The following is a 26195-nucleotide window of genomic DNA, read 5'->3' as shown; positions in this document are numbered from 1 at the left end:
TATGTTTGTTTGACCTTGTGGCAAGCACTATTGGAAACTCCTAGGTTGAGTCATTCCTTCTGGTGCTTGTTGTTGCATAGCTACAAGCTTATCCTTGTCAAATGCAGTCAAGGACAACATAGCTTGGTCCTCCTGATCTCTGATGCTGGTGGTCTCCTCATTACGACCCATCTATATAAACGAAGAAAGAGGATTGAGAATAGAGACAAAGTTTTCATAACAGACAGAGGCTGAAGTGAGCATAACTTTTAGCAAATAACAAGGTTGGAGAGAAAACAAGAACTAAGCAAGATAAAAGCATGCTAAAACATCCAGTTCTATCTAGGCTTGCGTCCTACAGTCAGCATTGCTCTGATACCACTTTATAGCACCCGGTTTTAAAGGCAAAACTAGATACACACTATATGTGAGCCCAGGAAGTCAAATCTCACATATAGCCACAAATAAGGGTAATATCAAGAGACAATACTTATTACATAACGTATTAGTAAAAGGAAAATAACCTCAGAGTATAGATAGCGGAAAGATAACTCCGATCTTTAGGTGAAGACTCCAAATCCACAGGGATGACTGACTGGTTGACCACAAGCCTAACTCCAAACCAGTAATCTGGTACCCATCCGGGATTTTTATCCAAAGTATAGAAAAGTAAAGCAAGCGTAAGTACATGTCGTACTTAACAATTATATCATGGGGTTCATGAAGCTCAAAAGGCTGACACTGGTTTACTGCGATTAGCTTTAATAGGTCATCTTTTAAACAATTGAGTGGCAAAGAATTTATCATTCCCATAAACACATGATCATGTAAACATGAATAATGTATAACATAAACAATTAATCATTAATACCATTATCCATTAGTGATCATCTCTATTCCATAAGGGTCCAAGGCCGCTCATGACCATGAGCACGGCCGTTATAATAGTTTTACACTCCGCAGAGGTTGTATACTTTCACTGTGAGTCGTGATTTACCCCTTCACCCGAGGTGAAAAGCCTCTTGACCCACTACCAAGGAAGGTCAGCAGGGTTCACTATGAAGCCTTTCAAAGGTTCGTCTAACAAGTTAGGGCCGCTAGGCGTATGTGGCCCATCTCTAGGAGTGGCACACGTGGGCATGCAGCACGGTTCACACATCCCAGCAGGAAAGGAAACATACCCTCTTGCGCCATAAAGGTAAGCACTAACAAGCTAGAAAAGGTCCCCATACTGAGCTAAAGCCAGAGCCATATAGCCCTCATAGTTGTACTGTAAGTCCCGGATGATCGCTTACAGATAAGTCCTTAGGGAGAGGAATCTGAAGCATTTAGAAAGTAGCTAAACACTCCAGCCCCCTGTTTCCATGTCACTAAAAAGTCATGTTTTAATGTTTATTACATATACCATTAGTCAAGTTACAAGATCATGGTTTTGATTAAGCACTAGCAAAAACTACCAAATGCAATATCCCAAAGGTATCAAGGTATAAGATATCAAATATCTAGGATATCCTTAATGGCAACAAGGTAGACACATGCAATATGAATTAAGTGATTAAATGTGAATAGGTAACAAGGATGGTCCCATGCTATACTTGCCTTACACACTGATCCTTCGGTAAGCTTTAATCTTCATGTCCTTCTTCTTCTTCTGGATCACCACGTATATCTCACCGACTGGACGTATTCGTAGAACACCACACAAACATCCATACACATACATGCATAGCATACAATTGCATCTATATCAGAACAGTACACCAATCATAGAAAAATAAGTAAAAGAGATTGAGATACGATTCTACGCATCGCTACGAACACACAATTGCGAGAGGCACACTAATCGGTGCTACAGTTGAAAAGTTACAACTACCGAGAGATTTACTTTAAAAACAAAACCACATACTTCATTTATTTTAATAATTATATAAAACTTGTATAAGATATTTTAGAGAAAATACTTAAGTTGAATTAAGTCAATTTATATTTGGTTTTAAAAATCAAAGTGGAATTTATTACATTTTATTTATAAATCTAGTGACATATTTATTATTTAAGTTGGGATTTAAACCATGAAATTCTAGAGATTTTGACATAGAAATTATTGCTACTAATGCGTAGGTCACGTCGTTATGAAACAAACGCAACTTAAACGGACTATTTCGGAGTTAAAATGAATAAGTTATGATTTAAACAAGTTTTCCTTTAGTTAAATAATAAATTAAATCTACCCATGAATTTGAAATATTGGAAACATGTCTAACAGTTGTATAAACATGTAGAAAATGTAAATACGATCCTAACACAATTCGAACGGGTCAAATTGGACTTAAACGTAAAGCTTATAGCGTAAATAAATCGAATGGCAAAACTGTAAATAACTAAAAACGTATTTTTGGAACCAACCGAGCAAAATACGCTTTTAAAAGAAGAAAGCGTAAACTGAGAAATGCGTAATGGACTGCGGGTTCTATTTTGAAGAAACTGAGGGGCTCTTATGAAAATTAGCCACGCGAAGGGGTATCGGTGATTCTGGACCGTCGTATCATGATCGAACGGAGGTGATTTGATCGCGGGGAAGAAGGGGAGTGCTGGCCGGTGGCTACAGTGCCCACACGGTGACCAACCATGGGCGACGGCGGAAAAGCTCGTCGGTGTCCACGGTTTCGGTGATTCCGGCCATCCCGAGACAAGCCAAGGGCACAGATGCGTAGCGCGGGGTCCTGCGAACTCAACGGGAGGCAAGACTAGGACGGAGAGCACGTCGGGGTGGCGTCCCGTGACGGTGCCATTGTTGGCGTCTCGGAAGCTTGCAGATGCGGCGTTCTAGCGCACTAATCGATGAACGGAGGGCATTGGGAGGACGAGTAGCTCACCGCGATGCGTATGGAGGTGGTTGCGGCGTCAGGAAGGCCTTCGAAGCGGTGGTTCGACGGTGGCGGCGATCTGGAGAGAGAGAGAGGTGTGGGTGAGGATGAATCTAAGGAAACCATGACCAAAAGACGAAATCGGACCTACGGGCGCGGGGGAACACGGTGGAGCCTCGGGACACGTCGGCGTCGAGGATAGCGCTTGGGAGGGGTGGATTGCCGGCGGCGGGGAGTGCTTGGACGCGAGTAGAGGAAAGGGGAGAAGGAGGGGTGCAGCTCGGAGCTTTATAGGCCGGACGGGCGCGGCGTAGAAGGAAGGGGAGCAGGAGACAGGCGAGATTGGGTGCTTTCCATGTAGGCGCAGGCGCGGCGGCTTGCCGAGCATGGCAACGCCATCAACGGCAGCGAGAAAAGGAAGGAGGCGTGAGGAAGAAAGGAAAGGGGAAGGAAGAGAATAGGGCCGGCTGTCGGGTGGGACCTGGGTCGCAGCGAGAGGGAGAGAGGAGCGGCGCGTGCGGGTGCGTTGAGGTGAAGCCGAGGCGGGCCGCGGGGGAGCTGGGCCGACGCGGGATGGGCCGCGCGTGGGAGGAAGGAAGAAAGGGGAGGCGCGCGGGGCGACGGCGCATGCGGGCCGCGAGCAGGACACGCGGAGTAGGCCAAGGGGAGGAGGAGAAGGGAGGGGCGGCTGGGCCGAGCGTGGGAGGGGGAAGAGCAGGTCGAAGGGGGAAAACGTGGGCCTCCGGGCCAAAATGAGAGAGGAGTTTTTCCCTTCTTTTTCCAAATCCTTTTATTTTCTTAATTCAAAACAATTTCAAATATTAACCGAATCAAGTATAAATATGATTTAAAATACACTTTTTAATTCCAACATAAATTAACCAATTTTGGGTAAGTTTTCCGAAAATAACTTTTTAAGTTCTTTCATTTTTCTAATTCCTTTTCTTTTATTTCAAAACCATTTTTAATTTCATTTGCAAAAGCAATTTTAACCAATTTGAATTTTTACTCAAAACCACTCAACCAATAAAATCAAATGCAATGCAATGTATGCTCAACATGTTGCTACCTTATGATGTATTGTAATTTAATGAAAATTTTTATTTTCCTATATTTCATGCGCACAAAAATTCCTAAATATATCATTTTAGCTCTATTTCAAAAGAGGCAAACTTTAGGGTGTTACATGTCTCCCATGGGCAAATGGTGGTACAAGCACAAGATGTTGATGCTCCACAACCTCCTCCTCAGTGGTCAATAGAAGGAATACACCTCTACTACAAGATCATCCACAAGATCTCATCATAGGGAGTCCATCAAAGGGTGTAATGACTCGCTCACAAAAACTTGCTTCATTTATTGCTCATCACTCTTTTGTCTCTTGTTTTGAGCCCACTAAGGTTGAAGAAGCTCTTCAAGATCCAGATTGGATAAATGCCATGCATGAAGAGTTGAACAACTTCACCCTCAATGAAGTGTGGACTCTTGAAGAGCGACCACAAGGTGCAAGAGTCATTGGAACAAAGTGGGTGTTCTAAAACAAGCAAGATGATCAAGGTGTTGTTGTGAGGAACAAGGCAAGACTAGTAGCAAAGGGGTTCTCTCAAGTTGAAGGTTTGGATTTTGGAGAGACCTTTGCACCGGTTGCAAGACTAGAAGCCATTCGTATCCTCCTTGCATATGCATCACATCATGAAATGAAACTACATCAAATGGATGTGAAAAGTGCATTTTTAAATGGCTTTATTAATGAACTAGTCTATGTTGATTAACCCCCTGGGTTTGAAGACCCTAGATATCCTAATCATGTTTATAGGTTGTCCAAGGCGTTATATGGGCTTAAGCAAGCCCCAAGAGCTTGGTATGAGCGCCTTCGGGACTTCCTCATTGAGAAGGGCTTCACCATTGGGAAGGTCGACACCACACTATTCACCAAGAAGCTTGATGGGCATATCTTCATTTGTCAAGTATATGTTGATGATATCATCTTTGGATCATCAAATGAAGATTCTTGCAAAGAGTTTGGTGAATTGATGTCGAAGGAGTTCGAGATGTCAATGATTGGAGAGCTTCATTCTTTCTTGGTTTTCAAGTCAAGCAAATGAGAGAAGGGATCTTCATCACTCAGGAGAAATATACAAAATATCTCCTCAAGAGGTTCAAAATGGATGAATGTAAGCCAATCAAGACACCAATGCCAACTAATGGACATCTCGACCTAGATAAGGGAGGTAACACGGTTGATCAAACTCTCTACCGCTCTATAATTGGTAGCTTGTTATATTTAACAGCATCTAGGCCCGACATCATGTTTAGTGTGTGTATGTGTGCTAGATTTCAAGCTAATCCTAAGGAAACTCATTTAATTGTCGTAAAAAGAATCCTTAGGTATCTCAAGCACACACCAAGCATTGGCCTTTGGTATCCCAAAGGAGCTATATTTGAATTAGTTGGCTATTCCGATTCGGACTATGCCAGTTGCAAAGTTGATAGAAAAAGCACATCCGGAGGGTGCCATTTGCTTGGTAGATCACTTGTGTCTTGGTCCTCCAAGAAACAAAATAGTGTGGCTTTATCCACCGCCGAAGCGGAATACATTGCCACGGGTGCTTGTTGTTCACAAATACTTTACATGAAACAAACTTTGCTAGACTATGGAGTAGTTCTAGAAAAAGTACCTCTTTTGTGCGACAATGAAAGTGCGGTAAAACTTGCAAATAATCCGGTTCAACACTCTCGCACCAAGCACATAGATATCCGCCATCACTTTCTTAGAGATCATGTTGCAAAGAATGATATATCATTAGAAGGTGTAAGGACCGAGGATCAATTGGCAGATATCTTCACTAAACCGCTAGATGAGGCAACATTTTGTAGATTGCGGAATGAGCTCAATGTGCTTGATTTTAGTAACTTCACTAAAAGATGAGCTTGTGTTGTCCCTTGCATTGCATTATAATATACAACATGTTTAACGTTTGGTAATGCATATAGGGCTTGTCTAACATGGTTAAGATAACCGCCGAAAAGCGAGTGAAGAAGCTTAACCTTGGATCAAACTTGACAAGCAACTAGATTTACTTTCAAGTATTGCATTGCATATGCATGAATGTTGTTTTGTCGTTTTTCTTCAATTGCCCTCTTATTGTCTATTTTCTTAAAAAGAATTATAGCCTAAGGCAAAATATTTTTGAAAAAAATTGAGGTTTGAGAGAGGTCACTCACATCAGTCCCAATTCGTGTTTATTTGGATCTTATTGAAGTTGGGACTTGATTGGGAACAGGCAGCACGAAGGACATTGAAGATTTGCTGAGAATGAGTGGCCGGACGTTGCACCGGACTCTGATGTCCAGCGTCCGGACAGTTCATAGGAGGTGAACATGCTGGTGAGAAGGAGTGATCGGACGCTGAAACAATGTTCTCCCAGCGTCCGGTCAAAAGGCGATCCAGCGTCCGGTCGATCAAAGACGAAGGCGAAAGCTTGCACCGGACTCTGGCTGCGTCCGGTCAGTAGGGATCGGACAAGTCCGGTCGCGATTCTAGGGGTTTTGGACCTTACTGGAATCGACCAAACACTGGGTGGCAGCGTCTAGTTGCTGTCACCAGAGCGTTCGGTCAGTAGAAAATGTGCGGGATTCAATCTCTTATCTTGTTTCCTTTTCTATCATTGTTGGGGGGCCACCATATAACCGTATGCCACATGTTAACCTAACTCATCCGCCACGCACCCATCGTTCCTGAGCCGCCGACATTGCCGCAACGCCTCCTTTGCCCGAGCCACCGCCTCCAGTGCTCGCCGCGCCCGCACTGCACCTCCCCGCGCTAGCGCCACCGTCTCACCGCTGCGCCCTACTCCCGTGCTAGTGCCGCCCATGTGCCACTGAGCACCCATGTGCTTCAGCCGCCCCAGCATCGCCGCTATGCCGTGCCAGCGCCGCCATAGTGTTGCAGAGCCGCTCGCGCGCCACCATGCCGTCCTACCGTGCGCCCGTAGTTCTCCAGCGCCATTGAGCAAGCCCATGCCCTAGCACTGCCTTTGCTCTGCCCTACTTCAGCGCCACATCCAGTTACCTCATTGCATTGCTCGACCGTCGATTCACTGCTCACAGCGAACCCTAACCCTAGAATTCCGGTTGGTTCCCTGCGTGTCGTTTCTCTTCTCTTCGGATCGCCGGTTCGTCAGGTAGCAAGCCCTCCATTTCAATTTCATACCTAATTGCTTGCTTTCTTAGGGTTTCGTATCTCTAGATGTATAATTACAATTATTTGTATATCCTATCTATTCTATTGTGCAGCGAGTCGGTGGTGTTGAGGTCCTATTTGTAGTTGTCAGTCAACTCGGGGCCAAGCTCGTGAGTACGGATCGAGTCCAAGCCTCGAAAGTGACAGTGGATAGTTGATTCTTGTTAGTGATAGTTGTTCTTCTCAGTTCCATCAGATGGCTCACGTGAAGAATGTCGGAGGTGGTCCTGGTGATGAGGACTCGAGGCCCTCGCCTCGCCAGCCTGTAGATCCAAAAGGCAAGGCAACGAAGAAGCTGGCAACGAAGAAGCGGAAGTACCTAGATGCAGAGACAGCCAGAGCAGCCGTAGTAGCAGAGGCCATAGAGCATGCCGAGAGAGGAGGTGCTCGCAGTGGTGTTCTCATTGCAGATCAGCTTCCACCAGCGACAAGAGAAGCACTAGAGCAGTTTGAGCACCGTCTTGGTGGTCCACCTAGGACTATCATGGTTGCAAGACGGTGAGTTGTCTTGGATGAGAGTTAGCCTCAGGGGGAGTCACAGCAGCAGCCACAGGTAGCAGAGTAGACTTAGGAGGGATAGCAGGCGAAGGAGACAGAGCAGGCACCCCAGCCACAGCTTCGCCGCTCTGGTCGTACCCGTGCTCTAGTCACACCGAGGGCTGATACACAGTGGAGGGGTTCTCATCCATCGCCCAGACCACAGGGTCTGCCCCTAGTGACTCATCTAGATCTGAGGGCCGCCACGGCCAAGCAGGTTTAGCAGCTCAGATTTGTTGATTTTGAGCAGTGGTTCCCACCGAGGAGGGATGAGCGTGCATCAAAGGGCTTCTACACACCACTATTGGAGGACTTCTACAATGCATATCTGAACAATGGAGCAGTTTTCAGATCTCAGAGGGTGTGCAACATAGAGTCTATTATTGCAGCAGCCGAAGAGCACATTCACCCCTACCTTGCATATCTGCCGGGGCTGACAGACTTGATTGGACGGACCGGATTATATGTTCCATCTTGGGTCCGTGAGTTCTATGCTACTCTCTGGATTGACTTGCAGCACAGATACATTCACTTTGCATTCAGAGGCAAAGACTATAGGCTATAGAGCTCTAGGGTCAGGGAGATACTCAGGCTTCAGGAGCAGCCTGTCAGGTTATATGAGGTTTGCTATGGACAGACAGCGCCTCCCAGACGCCCTCATGGCGGTATGGTGCCCCCTATGGACTTGGTTCGTCACTGCTTCACAGTGCCTTTTGGCGAAGGGTCGAGAAGGAACCCCAGTGATCTCACTCCCAAGGCTTGCATGCTTGAAGCTATCATGAGGAGGACACTGCTTCCTAGGATGGGATATAGAGAGGGCTTGACTCGTATACAGCTATGGCTTCTCAACTCCTTGATGCAGCAGACCATTTTTTATATTTGGGATCTCCTTCTTTTAGAGATGGAGGATACTATTGCTGAGGGGTTCAGAGGTCATCGTCAGTTGCCCTATGCTCACTGGATCACATTTCTTATTCACAGGGCAGTTACAGTGAGGCCGCCTGAGATGCTAGCTAAGTACAGTAGTGCTACCACAGAGTTCCCTGCTTATAACCTAACTCGGATGATCCAGCATAGTACACCGAGTGCACCTAGCCAGCTGCACCATCGTCTAGAGGCGCCAGAGACTGCAGCCCAGTAGGATGAGACCATCAGGGGCATTGCAGCTACTGAGGAGGAGCAGTTAGATGCTCAGCAGGAGGGCATGGTCGAGAGCGACCCCAGCAACAGCTCGGATGATGACTACTGGGATATCCCTTAGATGCCTCCACGACGACATGACCATGAGGCTGGTAGCTCCAGTTCAGCTCCACCTGCCCCCACAAACAGATCCCACTCTACTGCTATCCTTGAGCGAATGAGGCTAGATCAGGTTCGCCAGGCACAGGAGACAGCTGCTACATTAGCTCAGTTCCAGACTCAGTAGGACGAGTTCTAGCGACAGTGGCTGGCTATGCAGCAGCAGCAGCAGCAGGCCATACAGTAGTAGCAGTAGGCCATGCATCAGCAGTAGCTTCTCATGCAGCAGTAGCTTCTTAGGTTCATGCAGCATGTTGTGACAGCCATTGGGGCTCCACCACCATAGTCTTCGCCCGAGCTTGGTCAGCCTGCCACCACTTCTACGACTCCAGCGTTACAGCCTAGTGGGCTTTAGAGTCAGGGACAGCCGCCAGCACAGTTTGCTTCACCTACAGAGCAGGTGTCCTAGTGGTTTGCTTCGCTAGTGCTAGCCCCGCAGTTCACACCTTTCCATACGGGCTTCACACCGGCACAGACAACGTCGCTGCTAGTGCCAGACACTTCAGTCTCCAGGAGTCTTGGCGTGACCTTCTGTGAGTTGACAGGGCAGCCTATTCCTCCATACTTACATGTCCTAGGTCCTTCTATAGTTGCACCTATTACTGGGACTACAGAGACGCTCCCTTCGTCAGTGGCATCATCAGAGCCGGCTGCTACAGCTATACCTGCACAGTCTATAGCTATAGAGGGTTAGACAGCTCAAAGCTCAGGATCAGATGATGATGGCACCCAGTTCTAGCTCGCTCCTCGTACCTCAACGCCCGGCTCGTTCGCTGCAGCCCCGCCGACCGACCCTTAGGTTTTAGTGTTTGACACCAAAGGGGGAGAGGGTTCGAGTATGTTAGACTTAGGGGAAGCGACATATCTAGGGGGAGCTTTGTTTACTTATTAGCTTATCTATTATTACATTTGTAGTTTTTTATGTGTGATACACTATTATGCATTCGTCGTGTGTTTACTTTGATGCATGAAACTATATTTATGTGATAGTGATATCTACGTGATCGTGATATATGACATGTGTTCTCTCTATTTTGAATTATTTATATGTCATATCACTTGTGCTATGCTCATTTGTTTTTTGCTTCCGCGTTTTACTCCGATGTAAATGAGCTTTATTACCTGTACTCATGCTTATTTCATATTTTTGGAGTACATTATGTTGGCTTGGGTCATATAAGCTTGCCTAATTCCTTTGTTCTTATTGTCAAAAGCTTATATGATCCAAGCATGTTAAAAACCTCAACTCTTTCACATACTCGAGGTAGTATTGTCATCTATCACCAAAAATGGGGAGATTGAAAGCATCTAGGCCCCTAGTTGGGTTTCGGTGATTAATGATAATACGTGATTACTATGACTAACGTGTGTTTTGCAGAGGCAATTAAGTTAGGTCATGGTAATGAAGATCGATTGGGCAATCATGGTGGTCATGCCCCTACGATGGAAATCGTTTTGGTTTTCAAATGATGGACGACAAGGTTAAGGATGGACTAGTTCTAAGTGTCGATTGGAGTTGGAGAGACACTTAGAGTAGTTTAGAACTTTGTTTTTCCATTGGCCATACTATTAAGGGGGGTATGGATGGGTAGCTTGACCTAGGTAAGTCTAGTGAGTTAGGTGTGGTGCACACTTGCTAAATCTAGCACTAGGTAGCTCCAAAATAGCCCTTAGATTCAATGGAGCAAACTTCATTCACATATGATCGAGAGTTGGAAGTGAATGGAGGGTCAAATACTGACCGAACGCTGGCTCCGGTGTGACCGGACGCTGGCTCAGGGTCCAGTCAGTTCATTTGACCAAGGTGATTTTGTCTGGTGCGACCGGACGCTGAGAGGTGAAGTGACCGGACGTTGAGGGCTAGCGTCCGGTCGACTCCAGTAAGGTTCTAGAGAGGGAAAATCATGACCGAACGTGTCCGGTCAGTGTTGACCGGACGCTGGCCAGCGTCTGGTCACACTTTAAACACTGAAGATCGAGGTGTACTGACCGGAGCATCTGGTCACCCCGCAGAGGCACATAACGGTTCGTTTTTCAGCCGGTGTTATAAATACTTCCTCCATTTGTGTGTGGGGGCACTTTTGCTCATTCCAACAGCTAAGAAACACGTTTGAGAGTGCCAAGAAGAGCAAGGTCCTATTGAGGTGATTGAGATTTGAGAATCCCAAAGAGAGCCCTCATTAGTGAGATCAAGAGTAGCAAAGTGTGCATCCACCCTTCTCATTAGGCTTGTCGTGGTCAAGTGAGAGTTCGTGCTTGTTACTCTTAGTGATCGCCACCACCTAAACGGCTTGGTGGTGATTGGGAGCTTGGTGATCATCCAGAGAGCTTGTGGATGACCTAACTCAAGTTGTGAGTGGTTGTGGGTGATTCACCGTGACAGAGTGTCAAAGAATCAACCCATAGAGAGCACTTGATCCTTGCGCAGATCAAGGGGGAGCTACACCCTTGCGCGGGTGCTCCAACGAGGACTAGTGGGGAGTGGCGACTCTCTGATACCTCGGCAAAACATCGCCGTGTTCCTCCTTCTCTATTTACTTTGAGCATTTACTTTGAGCAATTCAATTCAGGTCTTTACATTCATAGAATTGCCATGCTAGAGTAGGATTGGAACATAGGTTACAAGTATTTTATGCGGTAGAACAATTAGTAACACTTCCTAGGCACAAGTGGTTAATTGGGCTAACCATAGGATTTGATTATTGCAAAGAAATTTAGAATTAGCCCAATTCACCCCCCCTCTTGGGCATCTTGATCCTTTCAGACACCATAGCCGCCAAGGCGTAGGATTCAAGCAGTCCAACCAGTTTTACTCAGCGTTTGTTTCCGCAAACTTTGCTTCTGGGTCTTAACATGAGAGAATGTCGGGCGTAGAGAATGTCTACCGAATAGGTACACTCTTATTAGCCCCCGAGTGAGGCCCGACCCCTTGCCGTCGCTGGGGTCAAGTGTCACAAAAGATCAGGGAGTTCGATAATGAAACTGATAAGACAAAGTGTGTGTTTATTAAGGGTAAAAGCGATGTAGCTGCTTGATGTTCCAGGCATTGGCGAAGACCTCACCGTCGATGGTCTTGAGCTTGTAGGCGCCTGGCCAGAGCACTTCCGTGATGACGTATGATCCCTCCCATGGCAGAGAGAGCTTGTGGCGGTCCTTGCTGCTCTGGACGAGGCAGAGGACTAGGTCTCCGACGTTGAAGGCCCGACCCCACACTCAACGGCTGTGGTACCGGCACAATACTTGCTGGTACTTGGCCGAGTGGAGGAGGGCAACATCGCACGCTTCATCCAACTAGTCCATGGCGTCCTCGAGGGATGTCTTGGCTCCCTATTCATCGTATGCCCTGACCCTTGGCGCTCCATAGTCGAGGTCGGTTAGGTGGATAGCCTCAGAACCATAGACCATGAAGAATGGTGTGTAGCTGGTAGCTTGGCTAGGGTCATCCTTAGGCTCCAGAGCACCGTGGGAAGCTCGATGACCCATTGTCCGCTAAACTTGTTCAACCAGTTGAAGATCCTAGGCTTGAGGCCCTATAGTACCATGTCATTTGTGTGCTCGACCTGCCTGTTCATGCAGGGGTGCTCCACAGCAGCCCAATCGACCCAGATGTGGTATTCATCATAGAATCGAAGAAACTTCTTTCCAGTGAATTGCATGCCATTGTCCGTGATGATGGAGTTTGGGACTCTAAAGCAATGGACAATGTTGAGGAAGAACAGCATGGCTTGCTCGGACTTGATTGCGGAGATCGACCGAGCCTCTATCACTTTGTAAACTTGTCTACGGTGACAAGCAAGTGGGTGTAGCCCCCGGGCGCCCTTTTGAGAGGTTCGACCAGATCGAGCCCCCAGACCATGAATGGCCACGTGATGGGGATCGTCTGGAGCACTTGGGCTGGTCGGTGAGTCTACCGAGCATAGTACTGACACCCTTCATAGGTGCGCACAATCTGCTTGGCATCGGCTACTATGGTCCGCCAGTAGAAGCCTTGTTGGAACGTGTTTCCGACCAAGGTTCTTGGCGTGGCATGGTGACTGTAGACCCCACCGTGGATATCGCTGAGCAAACGCTTCCCCTATTCGATGGGGATGCAGCGCTATAGGATCCCAGCGTGGCTTCGCTTGTAGAGTTCGTCCTCAACAAGGACAAAGGACTTGGCGCGACACGCAAGCCGTCGAGCCTTCGTCTTGTCCGTTGGCAGTGCCTCACGGAGGAGGTAGTTGAGGTAGAGTGTCCTCCAGTCGATCAAAGGGTCGGGCTCTGTTGCTGGGTCTTCTTTGAGCTCCATGACTTCAGGGGCGGATGGAGCTGACGGTTGGTCAGCCCTAGAGCTCGGGGTAGATGTCCCATCACTGGCTTGTTCTGGCTCCTCATAGAGAACCAAGGGCTTGTGCTGATCACTAGCAAGCATGCCCATTGACACCAGCTCTCGGACAGATGCCGCTTTTGCTAGTGCGTCGACTGCCTCGTTGAGACGCCTTGGAATGTGGTTGAGCTCGATGCCGTCGAACTTATCCTCTAGCTGGTGAACTTCTTGGCAATATGTAGCCATCTTGGTGTTGTGGCACCTCAACTCCTTCATGACTTGGTCGATGACCAGCTGGGAGTCGCCCCGGATGTCGAGGCGTTGGATGCCCAACTCAATGGCGATGCGTAGGCCATGGATGAGGGCCTCATATTCGGCCACATTGTTGGAGGAGGGGAAATGGAAGTGGACCATGTACTTCATGCATACCCTGAGGGGTGGAATGAAGACTAGCCCCGCATTGGCACCTTTCTTCATCGACGATCCATCGAAGTACATCGTCCAGTACTCTTGGTCGATGACCACTGGTGTCATTTGGACCTCGGTCCACTCTGCAACGAAATCGGCCAACACCTAGGACTTGATGGCCATTCGGGTGGCATACATAATGCCCTGCCCATGAGCTCGAGTGCCTACTTCGTGGTTCTTCCAGTGACATCCTGGTTTTGGATGACCTCACCAAGGGGGAAGGACGTCACGACCGTCACCGGATGTGACTCGAAGTAGTGGAACAGCTTCCTCTTCGCAATGAGGACAATGTACAGGAGCTTCTAGATTTGGGTGTAGCGGGTCTTAGAATCGAATAGGACCTCGCTAATGAAGTACACAGGGCATTGTACTTTGAGGGCGTGTCCCTCTTCTTCTCGCTCTACTACTAGGGCGGTGCTGACCACTTGCGTGGTGGCCGCATTGTAGAGCAGAAGGGGTTCTCCTTCGGTCGGAGGAACCTGGATCGGGGCCTTCGTCAGAAGTTGCTTGACCGTGTCAAGTGCCTCTTGGGCCTCGGACGTCCATTCGAAGTGGTCGACCTTCTTTAGAAGTTGATAAAGGGGGAGACCTCATTCGTCGAGGTGCAAGATGAAGCGGCTGAGCACGGCGAGACACCCTATAACTCGCTGTACCCCCTTTATGTTCTGAATCAAGACCATCCTTGTGATGGCCGAGATCTTCTCTGGGTTGGCCTCGATGCCATGCTCGGAGATGATGAAACCAAGAAGCATGCCCCTCGAGACCCCAAAAACACACTTCTCGGGGTTGAGCTTAATGTCATTTGCTCGGAGTTTTGCGAAGGTATGCTCAAGATCATCTATGAGCTGGTCAGCCCATTTGGACTTGACCATGATGTCGTCTACATAGGCCTCAACGGTTTGCCCGATGAGGTCTCCGAAACACTTGAGCATACAACGCTGGTATGTAGCCCTAGCGTTCTTTAGACCAAACGACATCGTGACATAGTAGAACAATCCGAAGGGGGTGACAAAAGATGTCGCGAGCTGGTCGAACTCTTTCATCATGATTTGATGGTACCCGGAGTACGCATCAAGGAAGCAAATGGTTTCACACCCTGAGGTAGAGTTGACTATTTGGTCTATGCGCTGTAAAGGAAACAGATCCTTTGGGCATGCTTTGTTGAGACCCATGTAGGCAACACACATCCTCTATTTCCCACTCTTCTTTCGTACAAGAATAGGATTGGCTAACCACTCGGGGTGGTACACTTCCTTGATGAACCCAGCTACCAAAAGCTTTGCGATCTCCTCACCGATGGTCCTGCGTTTCCCCTCGTTGAATCAACATAGGCATTGCTTCATCAGCTTGGAGCCTGGGTGGATCTTGAAGGCATGCTCGGCGACTTCCCTCGGAATGCCCGGCATGTCCGAGGGTTTCCACGCAAAGATGTCTCTATTGGCGCGGAGAAAGCCGATGAGCGTGCTTTTCTATTTGGAGGAAAGTGTGGTGCCAATTCGCACCACTTTGCCCTCAGGGTTGCTGGGGTCTATGAGGACTTCCTTGGCGCCCTCCACTAGCTTGAAAGACCCGGCTGACCGCTAGCTCTCCAAAGGCGATGATTGCCATGGCGTGATCATAGCACTCGACCTCGCACTCATAGGCGCGCTGGAAGGAGGTGTCGATGGTGATGACCCTGCTTGGGCCCGGCATCTTTAGCTTTAGGTAGGTGTAGCTGGGGACGGCCATGAACTTTGCGTAGCATGGTCATCCCAGGATGGCGTGGTAGGTTCCGCGGAACCCAACCACTTCGAAGGTGAGGGTCTCCGTCCTATAGTTGGACAGACCCCCAAAGTGATGAGCAAGTCGATCTACCCAAGTGGCACAGTCTGCTTTCTAGGCACGATGCCATGGAAAGGCGCTCCGATCGGTCAGATGCGCTCTCGGTCGATGCCCATAGCGTCGAGCGTCTCGGCATACATGATGTTGAGGCTACTGCCTCCATCCATCAGTACCTTGGTGAGCCGCTTCGTGCCAACGATCAGGTCGACCACAAGCGGGTATCTCCTAGGTTGTGGGATGCTCTCCGGGTGGTCGGTCCGGTCAAAGGTTATGGTGGGCTCCGACCAACAGAGGAAGGTAGGTGCTGTCGGCTCGGCCGTATAGACCTCATGGCGCGTGAGCTTCTGGCAACGCTTGGAGTCGTAGGCCACCAACCCTCTGAAGATCATGAGGCAGCCATCTAGCGTCAGAAAGCCACCGTCCTTCCCCTCGGCATCGTCCGTGGTCGGGTCGGGGTCCTTCCTATGCTCCCCTTTGTTGGAGCCTCTGGACAAGAACCGCTTCATGAGGTCATAGTGCTTGTATAGATACTTGACGGGGAAGGCATGGTTCTGGCATGGCCCCTCGAGCAACTTCTTGAAGTGGTTTAGGGTGCCCTCCGTGGGCTTCTAACCCCCCCTATGGTCAGCGGCGGCCACGAGAGAGCCCTCGTGCTGCTGCTTGTTCTTCTTCTTGACGGGACGGTTGGAGGCGCCCACACTAGCGTCCTCGTCCCGCTTCGCCTTGGCTTTTAGTCGGTCGAAGATCGCTTCAACTGCCTCCTTGCCTGAGGCATGGCTGGTGGCAATGTCGAGGAGCTCCTTGCTGGTTCATGGGCCCTTACGTACTAGCTTGTGAACCAGGGACTCGTAGGTAGTCCCAGACAGGAAAGCTCCTATAACGTCAGCATCGGCAACGTTAGGAAGCTCATTGCACTGCCGGGAGAAGCGCCGGATATACCATGAAGGGTTTCTCCACCCTTCTGTCGGCGGTTCTTGAGATCCCATGGGTTCCTAGGGCGCTTGTACATGCCCTGAAAGTACCCCACGAAGATCTCTTTTAGGTTCGCCCAACTTTGGATTCTGTTGGGTGGAAGGTGTTCCAACCATGTTCGTGTCGAATCGACCAGGAACAATGGGAGGTTGCGGATAATGAAATTATCGTTATCCGCTCCACCGGCTTGCAGGTGAGCCGATAATCCTCGAGCCACAGTCCAAGGTTTGTTTCCCTAGAGTATTTCGGGACGTTGGTTGGTGGTCGGTACCTTGGTGGGAAGGCGGCATTGAGGATGTGTCGGCCAAAGGCCTAAGGCACCAACAGGCCGAGGCTCGGACTTTGGTCCTCGCCGCTGTCGTAGCGTCTGCCATGATGAGGGTGATAGCCGCGGCTAGCTCCCTCTCTCCGATCGTCGCGGGTACGTCTGCGGGCGTTGAGGGTGTCGTGTGTGTCACAGTTGTGGCCGAGACGCTCATGCACTGGGACCGCGGGGCACTGCCTGCCGCCTGGTGGTAGCCCACCCCTAGAGGTCGGGCGAGGTGGAGCCACCCTTAGGGGTCGGGCGAGGCGGAGCCCGCGGCCTTGGTGTTGGGCGAGGCAGAGCCAACCCTCAGGTGTCGGGCAAGGTGGAGCCTACGGCCTCGGTGTCGGGCAAGACAGAGCCCGCCCCCAAAGGTCGGGCGAGGCGGAGCCACCCTCAGGGGTCGGGTGAGGCGGAGCCCATGGCCTCGGTATCGGGCGAGGCAGAGCCCGCCCACAAAGGTCGAGCGAGGCGGAGCCAGCCTCAGGGGTCGGGTGAGGCGGAGCCCGCAGCCTCGGTGTCGAGTGAGGCAGAGGCAACCCTCAGGGGTCGGTTGGAGCTATAGTCACGCTCTTGACTGCTCGGACGAATCAATGTTTGATGATTATTTGCTCATCCTTCGGGGACCCTAGTATTGGTCCCCGACAGCGTGTGGCGGAGGTGTCACTGACCACGACCGGATGGTGGTTCCACGGCGGCATGCTGAGTAGGTCAACGTTTGTCGTGGGCTTGGGCGGGCCAAAGTCTAGTGGATAGCCCTTCTCGTCCTTCGTACATACATCAACACCTAAGGGATAGGGGGATGGAGGATTGTAGATGCACGCACGGATGGCCTCCAACGGGGCCTCATCTGGAGAAGCGGTCATCAGAGTTGTAGACCGGCGCTCTGGTGAAGGGCCTCTCACGGTCCGGCTGACAGTGAGCGAGACTGCGAACTCCTCTAATATTGGGTCATCTGTGACGTCAGGACCAACATGTGTGGCGTCCGGGCACGACGTTAGCATCAACGGATCACGCTAAGAGAGGCATTAAAGCATACAAACAACACATATTATAGATTAGCTATATATTTATAGACATTTCGCAATCATATTGGGATGACATGACATGGTTAGAAGATTAACACCAAGAAATGCATGTGCTCCTACTACTGCTGGTGGACCCAGCCAAAAATATGAGCTAGGGTAGACCGCTATATACATATAGCGAACTTTGCCGATGTATCGGTCTAACTATGTACGTATATCGTATATATATTGGTATATCACATAATAATTATATTCTAACATGTAATTCAGAAAACAAATGGTGTAGAAGAAGTTTGAACATGATTACCTTTCATGTGAAAAGCACATAAGGAGAATTTTTGTTCCATAATCCAAATAATTTACCATACATGAAATGATCAAAACAAAAAAAAACATAAACAACCTGCAATTAAAATAAAATTTAGCAATGAGTAAGTGATAAATGAGGAAACATGTAACAAAAAATGTCAAACATACCAATCCTAAAACTCTAAGAGCATGGAGGCCGCTTTGGAGGTAAACTCATCTTCCCCCAATCCTGTGTTAAACCCATCACCATCTCCAGCTTCATCTCTTCCCCCCATGGCTTCATCTTCCCCATTCATAGCATCAGCATTCAACAACAACAATCACCAAAAAAACAAACAAAACAAAGCCACCCAGGTCCAGCCGCCAGGGGCAGGCCACAGCGGGCAGCGGCGCAGGCGCGCTAGCCACAGGCATGCCTGGCCGGCTGCTGCTGCCTACGGCTGTTTGCCGAGCCCGGCCGCCCGTCGTCGTTGGGATTTATTAGGCGAGAGCAGGGTCAGAATCCAGGGACGCCGGGACAAGGGGCATGGGCTGGAGCCAACGCCACGCTGTCGAGCGTCCGAGACAGCGAGTGGTTGTGTGCATGGTTCCTGCTTCTGCTTGCCGACTGTCCCTAAAGGCCAAAGCCAAGGGGCCTAACAGGCTAGAAAATGGGCGATTGGGTGGGCCTAGTTGGCCAGACGGAAAAAGCAACGCTGGTGCATCTTCAACCTCCCGTCGCTCGGTCGTTGTGACCAGCGCTCACACACTACCAGAATCCTTAAATTTGCCTGAGTGTTTTTATGTTTACCGAGTGCATTCCCTCAGGCACTCGGCAAATATCTCTTTGCCGAGTGCTTTTCGAAAAACACTCGGTAAAATTAAAACACTCGGCATACATGTTATTTGCCGAGTGTTTTTATTAAAACACTCGGCATACAAAGTATTTGTCGAGTGCCAGATCCAGCGCACTCGGCAAAGCCCCCACCCGACGCAAATAAACTTCCCTGCCCCCCCCGCTCCCCTCTCCCACACCCCCCGCACGCCCCTCCTTCCCCTGCCCCCCGCTCCCCTCTCCCGCACACCGCCTCCTTCCCCTACCCCTCTCTCCCGCACCCTCGCGTGCCCCCTCCCCTCCCTCTTTGGCTCGGCCCCACCCTCCCCTCACTAGATCCGGTGCCTCCCTCTCCTGGCCCTCCTCCCCCTCCTGGATCCGGCGGCGCCAACCCCCTCTCGTCCCTCCCTCTCCCAGATCCGGTGGCGCTGACCCCCTCCCGGCCCTCCCTCTCCAGATTCGGCGGCGACGGGCGTGGTGGTGGTGGCGGGCGTGGCGGCGGCTTGGGCGTGGTGGCGCGGCATGGTGGCGGCACGGCGTGGTGGTGGTGCGGCGTGGTGGTGGTGCGGCGTGGAGGGGCGTGGTGGCGGCGTGGCGAGAGGGAGGAGAAGACGGCGGCTTGGTTTTTCTTTATTTTTTCTGAAAAATTGTTGGCCGAGTGTTTTTTGGGCACTCGGCAAGTTCCTGACAAAAAAACACTCGGCAAAGTTAGTTTGCCGATAGAATTTTTGCCATGTGCCCTTTGCCGAGTGTTACACTCGGCAAAGGGTTTGCCGAGTGTTTTAGTGGCTTTGTCGTGTGCCCTAGGCACACGACAAAGCTCCCGTTCCACATAGTGACACCTGGGGCTTGGCGGACGCCGTCACTGGCCGGAGGATAGCAGGGTAGGGTCCTAGGGCGGCCGCCCTTGCTCGCCCTATAGGTCGGTTCGCCTCTCTCCTAGTATAGAAGCGCTTAGCAAGCTAGAGGAGACTCGTGCGGAGTGGATAGGAAAGGTCCAGGCCTGGTAAGAGAAATGGGCTGCAAGCATGGACCTTCTTATGACTTTATATTAGGCCCGACAACCATATGGGCCACCATCGCGATTGGATTGGCAGCCTTTCGTTGGAAGGAAAGGCAGATGGAGGTAGCTGATAGTGATAGCAGAAGCAGTGCCTCTCTTTCCGTCCCTCCTCATGTTCTATTTTTATTTTTATTTTTATTACTACTCCGATCATATGCGTTGCATGACTCCATGTTCAGCTTTTTGAGTCCATGTTCAGCTTTTTGAGTCCTTGCAAATGCAAAAGCATCCTTTTAGATTTGGATCGCCGATGACGAGCCGCTGTCGTTGCTCCTCCATGTCAATCAGTGGCGACGGCGACATTTGGGTTGGGGTCTTTACTCTTGAGCGAAGACCAAGTAGTCAACAGCCGGTATAAATTTGGTCCAATTTTAAATAACTCATGGGCATGGTCGAGAGTTGAGATATGAAAACTCTAGTTGATAAATTAAAGCCACCAAGGAGAAAGAGAGGAGCAGTGAGGTAGAGACGATGCCCAGGCAGCCATGTAGAACACAAGAACAATATATGCAGTAGAATCATGGAAATTCAATAAAATTTAAAATCTATATGTGCTAATTTCGATCAAAAACTTGGCCTCGAGTTTCTTGTCAAGAAAAGAGGCTAGATGAACTAGATCCAATTTAAAATACAACTCTATTGTGAATACGTCGACATATGCATGGAAATGCAGTTGAGAATGTAGAAAACCCTGTTAGTTTGATCTCCACCAATTGGCCCAACAGCCAATCGGACCCCTTGACCGCGTCCTGATCGGGGACGCTTAACCGACCACTGGTCGGCGGGCCCCTGTCACACAACGCTATATATATAAAGAGAAAGGTGGGGGCTAGGGCACAAGTGACGAGGTTCATCGCCGCAACTCTCCCACCGAAGTGACCCTATATAGCCCCTCCAATCGCGGGCGCGCTGCAAGTGATGGGAAGCGCTGCTGGATGCATCGCCGTCCTCTAGACTACACTGCCATGCACTACGTCGCCGCTGCTGTGGCGATTTCTTCCCCTCTACCTCCTCTGTCAAACCCGAAGGTATGGGCCCCTACACTGTTTCCCTCTCCTGAGTTTGCCTTCAACTCCCGATTCATGTTCCAGATCAATTTGAACCAAACAGAATTGAATCAACCCGTAGATCTACACCTAGATGATCCTAAGCACTTAACAATGGTATCAAAGCCATTGATCTAGTTTGTAGATCGTGTCAGGGGTAGCAGTTTAGAAGCAGATGAGATAGATCTTATTCGGATCAAAGCAGAGGGTTTCAAACCATAACCCTAGAAGGGGAAGAACAATAGAACAAAGAAGGTTCGATTCGGCCCGATTCGGATCGACCCACACCCAAACCTGAAGTCACGTAGATGGATCTGGGTAATAAAAACAGTAGCAGTGGGTTCGGCCAAACTCTAACTGGTTGAACAAAATCATAACCCTAACCCTAACCCTAACCCAAATCGGATTAGCTCCGAGAAGAAGAGAAAGAAGAATCAAACAGAGACAAGAAGCAGGGCAAAGGGAAGGGCTAGGGAGGTGGCTTACCTCGCCGGCCTCCACTCACCGGAGCTCTCCGGGAAGGATCTCTGCACCTCTGCTCCACAGCCGTGCTAGGGCGCCGCCGCTAGGCCGCTCGACGGCGGCACGCTCACCCGCTGGAGAGCGCGTGCGCCGGTGAGGGGCCAGCGACTGCGCCACCATCCCTCCACCGTGGGCTCGCTCCGGTGGCTCTCTGCACTCACTCACTCGGTGACCGCTGCGCTCTGCCATTCGCTGCGCTGAGAGAGAGGAGAGGGAGACCCGAATGACCTAGGGTTCGGGAGAGACGACGTCGCGTGGGGTTTTTGTTCGCCCGAGATCACCGCGTGGCCGTCGAATGAAAATAGACGGCACAGATCAACCGGGCCGAGTTTAAGCCCAGGCGGGCACAAGCACTAGGCCGCTTTCCTAGCCCAGACCCATGTTGTCGCCTAGGAGGCGATGCGGGCGCGCGCGCGCGTAGTTGGGCCAGGGCGCTTTGCCGGTTGGGCCCAAGGAGCAGTACTGAACAGAGTCCATTTCCTCTTTTCTATTTTTTTTCTTTTTTCTTTTTCTAGTAAATTGTTATTTCCTAGAAAATGATTAATGGCTTAAAGAAAAATTAGTAAAGAGAATTTTCCTGTGGGTAAAATTCATAAATTATGTTTAAGTTTCCGCTGCAAAGTTTAATGTTTATTATCTACTAATTAAATTCGAACCAACCGGAGAATTTAATTTGAAGAGCAGTTATATTTAGTAAATTATGATTATGTTTATCCTCTAATTAAATTGGAACCAATGAAAAATTTTAAATTAGAAGAGTAGTCCGTTTTGTTTAAGTAAGATTATGGTATTGTCATTTTCTGACCAACATTGATGATGACAATATTATAATGAGTTCAAGTTTGAGGTTTAAATCTCTGATAAATTTCACACCAATATGATCAATTTTTCAGAGAGTAGATAAGGACCAAGAAATGCTCCTTAACTAATAGAATGTATTTTATTAACATGTTTCTGCTGCAATGAAGTTGATTATCTTCTAATTAAATTCGAACCAACGGGAGAAATTAATTTTGAAGAGTAGTTATATGTATTTCAAGTTAATTTATAAGTTTTATGCATTAAATCTATTTTCTGCCCAACGGTGATGTAGAATTGATGTAGAAGCACCTTGTTTATTTAACCGACGAAATCACTCGGCTGCATGCCAACGGGCTGCAATGCTGGGCTATGTGAATGAAAAGGCTTGAGTCAAGCCAGTTTAGAACTGTTTTTGTTAGTTTATTAATTTTCTGATTAAATTGGAACCAACGGGAAGATTTAATTGGAAAATAAAGTATAAGTGAATGTTTTAGTCATCATGACTAAGTTTTGTATAGATTTATCCCGCGTGGGGAGAAGTTTTGGCATAGTACTTATGCTAGTCAATCCTGCATGGCGGGAGAAATTTTGTGATGATTCACATGTTTTGTATCCCGCATAGCGAGAGAAGTTTTGGTAGCTCTTATGATGTCCTAGTATTGACCGTGGCACCATAAAAATGCATCGTCATGGTCAATACTAACCAAAAGATAAGAAAAGATGCAAGTGTGACTTGCAAAAGTACTGCTAATGAAAGACCTCGTTGAGTTCTTGAAGTAAAATAAGGAAAGTATACTCCTAAACAGGTCAAGAAATAACTTTGTTTACGTGACATAATCATGTGAATATAGTAAGTTATAAGTGTCTCCTCGTTCACAGGCTTTCTAAATAGTTCTCAAAATTATGGCAGAAAAGTTAATGCCTTATTTTGAGGGGGAGAATATTAAGATCAATTAAGAAAAATACTCTTCATTAAGAGTGAGATAAAAATCAATTAAGAAAGATACTCTTCATTAAGAGTGAGATAAAGGTTAATTAAGATGAATGCGACCATTGGAGGAGTACAACTGTCACAATAATGATACCCCTAAGTAGAGAAATAGCTAAATTCCTAGACCTTTTAAAGTTGCAACAGGAAGATAGCGTAGTTAGCCTCAAAGATGTTAACAGATTAAACCCAAAATAAGATATTTGAAGAAACACCATTTTTAGAAAAGATGGGAAGATCAGGGGGAGCATGGTATGTAGAGGTATGTAGAGACCTAAGACTTGAAGAGAAGAGGGACTGTGTGCCCACTCCAGTGACTCAGGAACAACAAGTTTCTCAATACTTGTTGATGTTGTATGACCAATACAACACCTTTTGTTAGCTCTTCGAAGAATATGAATAATGTAAACAAGGATCTTGTTATACAGGAGCATGTAGAATCAATTGCCTCTTAGCAATGAAGAGCAACAACAGCCCCATATGAAAGTGCCAGTAGCTGAGACCCTAGAAGGTCTCGAAGAATTAGTAAACAAGTTTTCTGATGACTATGAAGTCTATGTTAGTGAAAAAATTCAAAAGGAGGATGATCCCACCTCATTTGAAGAAGCCATGAGAAGCGTTTACTCGTTTAAATGGCAAAAAGCTATGGAAGTTGAAATGAATTCGATGAATACCAACGTTGTTTGGGACTTAGATGAAATTTCTAATGGAGACAAAATAGTAGGCTGTAAATGGGTCTACAAGACAAAATGTGACTCCAAAGGGAATGTAGAAAGATATAAAGCATGACTTGTAGCAAAAGGCTTTACGTAAAGAGGATGAATAGATTACGATGAGAGTTTTCTCTCTAGACTCATGCAATAATTCTTTAGAATCAAAATGGTGTTATTGGCACATTACGATTTAGAGTTACATCAGATGGATGTAAAGACGGCATTCCTCAACGGGGATTTGTATGAAAACGTTAATATGGCACAGCCAAAAGGTTTTGTCATGGAAGAAAAAGAATGTATGGGATGCCGCCTGTAGAAATTCATTTATGGGTTAAAAATAAGTCCCTAGACAGTAGTACTTGAAGTTGATGAAACGATAAGAAAGTTTGGGTTTTAAAAAAAATGAGAAGGACAATAGCGTTTATGTGAAGTTCAAGAATGGAAAATTCATTTTCCACATCCTATGAATAGATGACATTCTACTCACTAGTAGTGATGTTAATCTGTCATTGGAGAAGAAGAAGTTTTGTCCTCAAGTTTCAATGTGAATAATCTTGGTGAAGCGTCATTGGTTCTAGGAATTGAAATTCACCGAGATAGAAGAAAATGGGGTATTAGGACTATCGCAAAGGCATACTTGGAAAAGATTCTAAAGAAATAAAGTATGCATGCGAGTAAACCTACGCCTACTCCTATAGTCAAGGGTAATAGATTTGGAAACTTTAAGTGTTCCAAGAACCGATATGAGATCGATCAAATGAACATAGTTCCATATGCTTTAGCTGTTGGAAGCTTGATGAGTGTACAAGTACAAATAAGAACTTACCCTGACGTAGTTTACGTATCCGGGATATTTTGGCAGAAGTCCAGTCCAGATATAGATCACTGGAATAGAGTTGAGAATGTCTTGCAATTTTACAAAGTATCATAGGCCTCATGCTGAGTAAGAAAGAATAAGTACTCTCAAATAGTTGAGGGTACAAATGTTAAGTCTTGACGAGATGTGTAGTAAAATCCACAGTAGTTGCTAACACTCGCAGTTGAAGTATTATTGTGTAAAACTCTAAAGAAACAGTTGTGATGTCATCAGTGATGCATACCATAGTATAGCTTGACATGAGGCTTAAGGAACAGGCAAAAGAAGGTTAAGAGAATTAGTACCCGGATTTAAGAATGGTAAACAACAGCAATAACCATTTAAAGTAAGTTAACTCCTAAGTGATGAGGACATGACACTCATGCATATGACCATGTTTGGCGCATGGTATGGAGGGGTAGGAGGCCAGCAAGGGTGTCCAAGTCAATAAAGAGGTCCGAGGCTAATTCGGTTTGAGTCCCCGAGGTGAAGGCCCAAAGCAACTCAAGTTTGAGTCTGCCTCGGCCTCCAGGACCAGTCTGTCTTAAACTGGTCACCCAGGACGCATCCGGACTCTGTTTTCGACAATCCACATATGGATGGAAAGCCAATTTCCACCCTGTTCGCTTGCTCGTAAACGATCGTAAATTTCCAGTCGGGAGCAGTGTTTTTCTCTCACACCAAACCAGCCAGCAGTAAATAATCCACGATCGTTTACGGCCTCCCAAACAGGTTGTTCATAAGGAAGCCAATCCAAGTGGTCTCACGTCAAAAGCTCTTCGGAATCAACGGGAATCATCGAAACAAGTCAGCATCCAGAATCTGTCAGGGTGCTGCGACACCGTCTTTTGGTCCGTTGGACCGTGTATTGTATTTGGGCCCATTAGGGGGCGCGTCCAGGGGGTGACGCCCAAGACTCTATAAATAGTAGCCATCGCTCTCCTTAGGGTTTGGGGTTTTGTTTAGTTCTTGATTTCCTTGGGAAACAGACATCATTTTGCTGCAACTGTGCCGCCAAGGCTGCTTGCTGTGAACCAGGGCCCCAGTTCTTGATCTTGTTCGCCTATGACGATTAGTCCTTTCGAATAATGACTTGAAATCCTTCTCGTTATCATAAGCCTCATATTTATTTACAATTTTAGATTGCGTTTATCCCGTTCTTGCTTGTGTTCTCGATTCGCTTGCAGGAGAGCCTTCTCGGCGAGGTCAATCGCATTCGCATGGTTGATAACCAATGGAGCAGTGGTGTAATGGTTGCG

The 26195-nt window shown here is 48.0% G+C and overlaps 2 protein-coding genes across 2 annotated transcripts in view; both read right to left on the bottom strand.

The window, feature by feature from the left end:
• Positions 1 to 1617: 1617 nt before the first annotated feature.
• LOC136483157 (putative disease resistance protein RGA4) overlaps positions 1618 to 26195 on the bottom strand; it is a 30235-nt gene continuing 5657 nt past the window's right edge. The window contains exons 3-4 of the transcript XR_010765326.1: positions 18132 to 18227; positions 1618 to 1656 (exon numbers count right to left, since the gene is read on the bottom strand). The gene's annotated coding sequence lies outside the window, so the exon portion shown is untranslated. The remainder of the gene's footprint in view (positions 1657 to 18131; positions 18228 to 26195) is intronic.
• On the bottom strand, positions 13022 to 13477 carry LOC136481153 (uncharacterized). The gene has a single exon (XM_066478510.1). The coding sequence runs from the start codon at positions 13475 to 13477 to the stop codon at positions 13022 to 13024; it is 456 nt and encodes a 151-aa protein (XP_066334607.1).

This window comes from Miscanthus floridulus, chromosome 9, assembly GCF_019320115.1.
Source record: "Miscanthus floridulus cultivar M001 chromosome 9, ASM1932011v1, whole genome shotgun sequence".
Taxonomy (NCBI): Eukaryota; Viridiplantae; Streptophyta; class Magnoliopsida; order Poales; family Poaceae; genus Miscanthus; species Miscanthus floridulus.
This window is presented reverse-complemented; position numbering and strand designations above follow the sequence as displayed.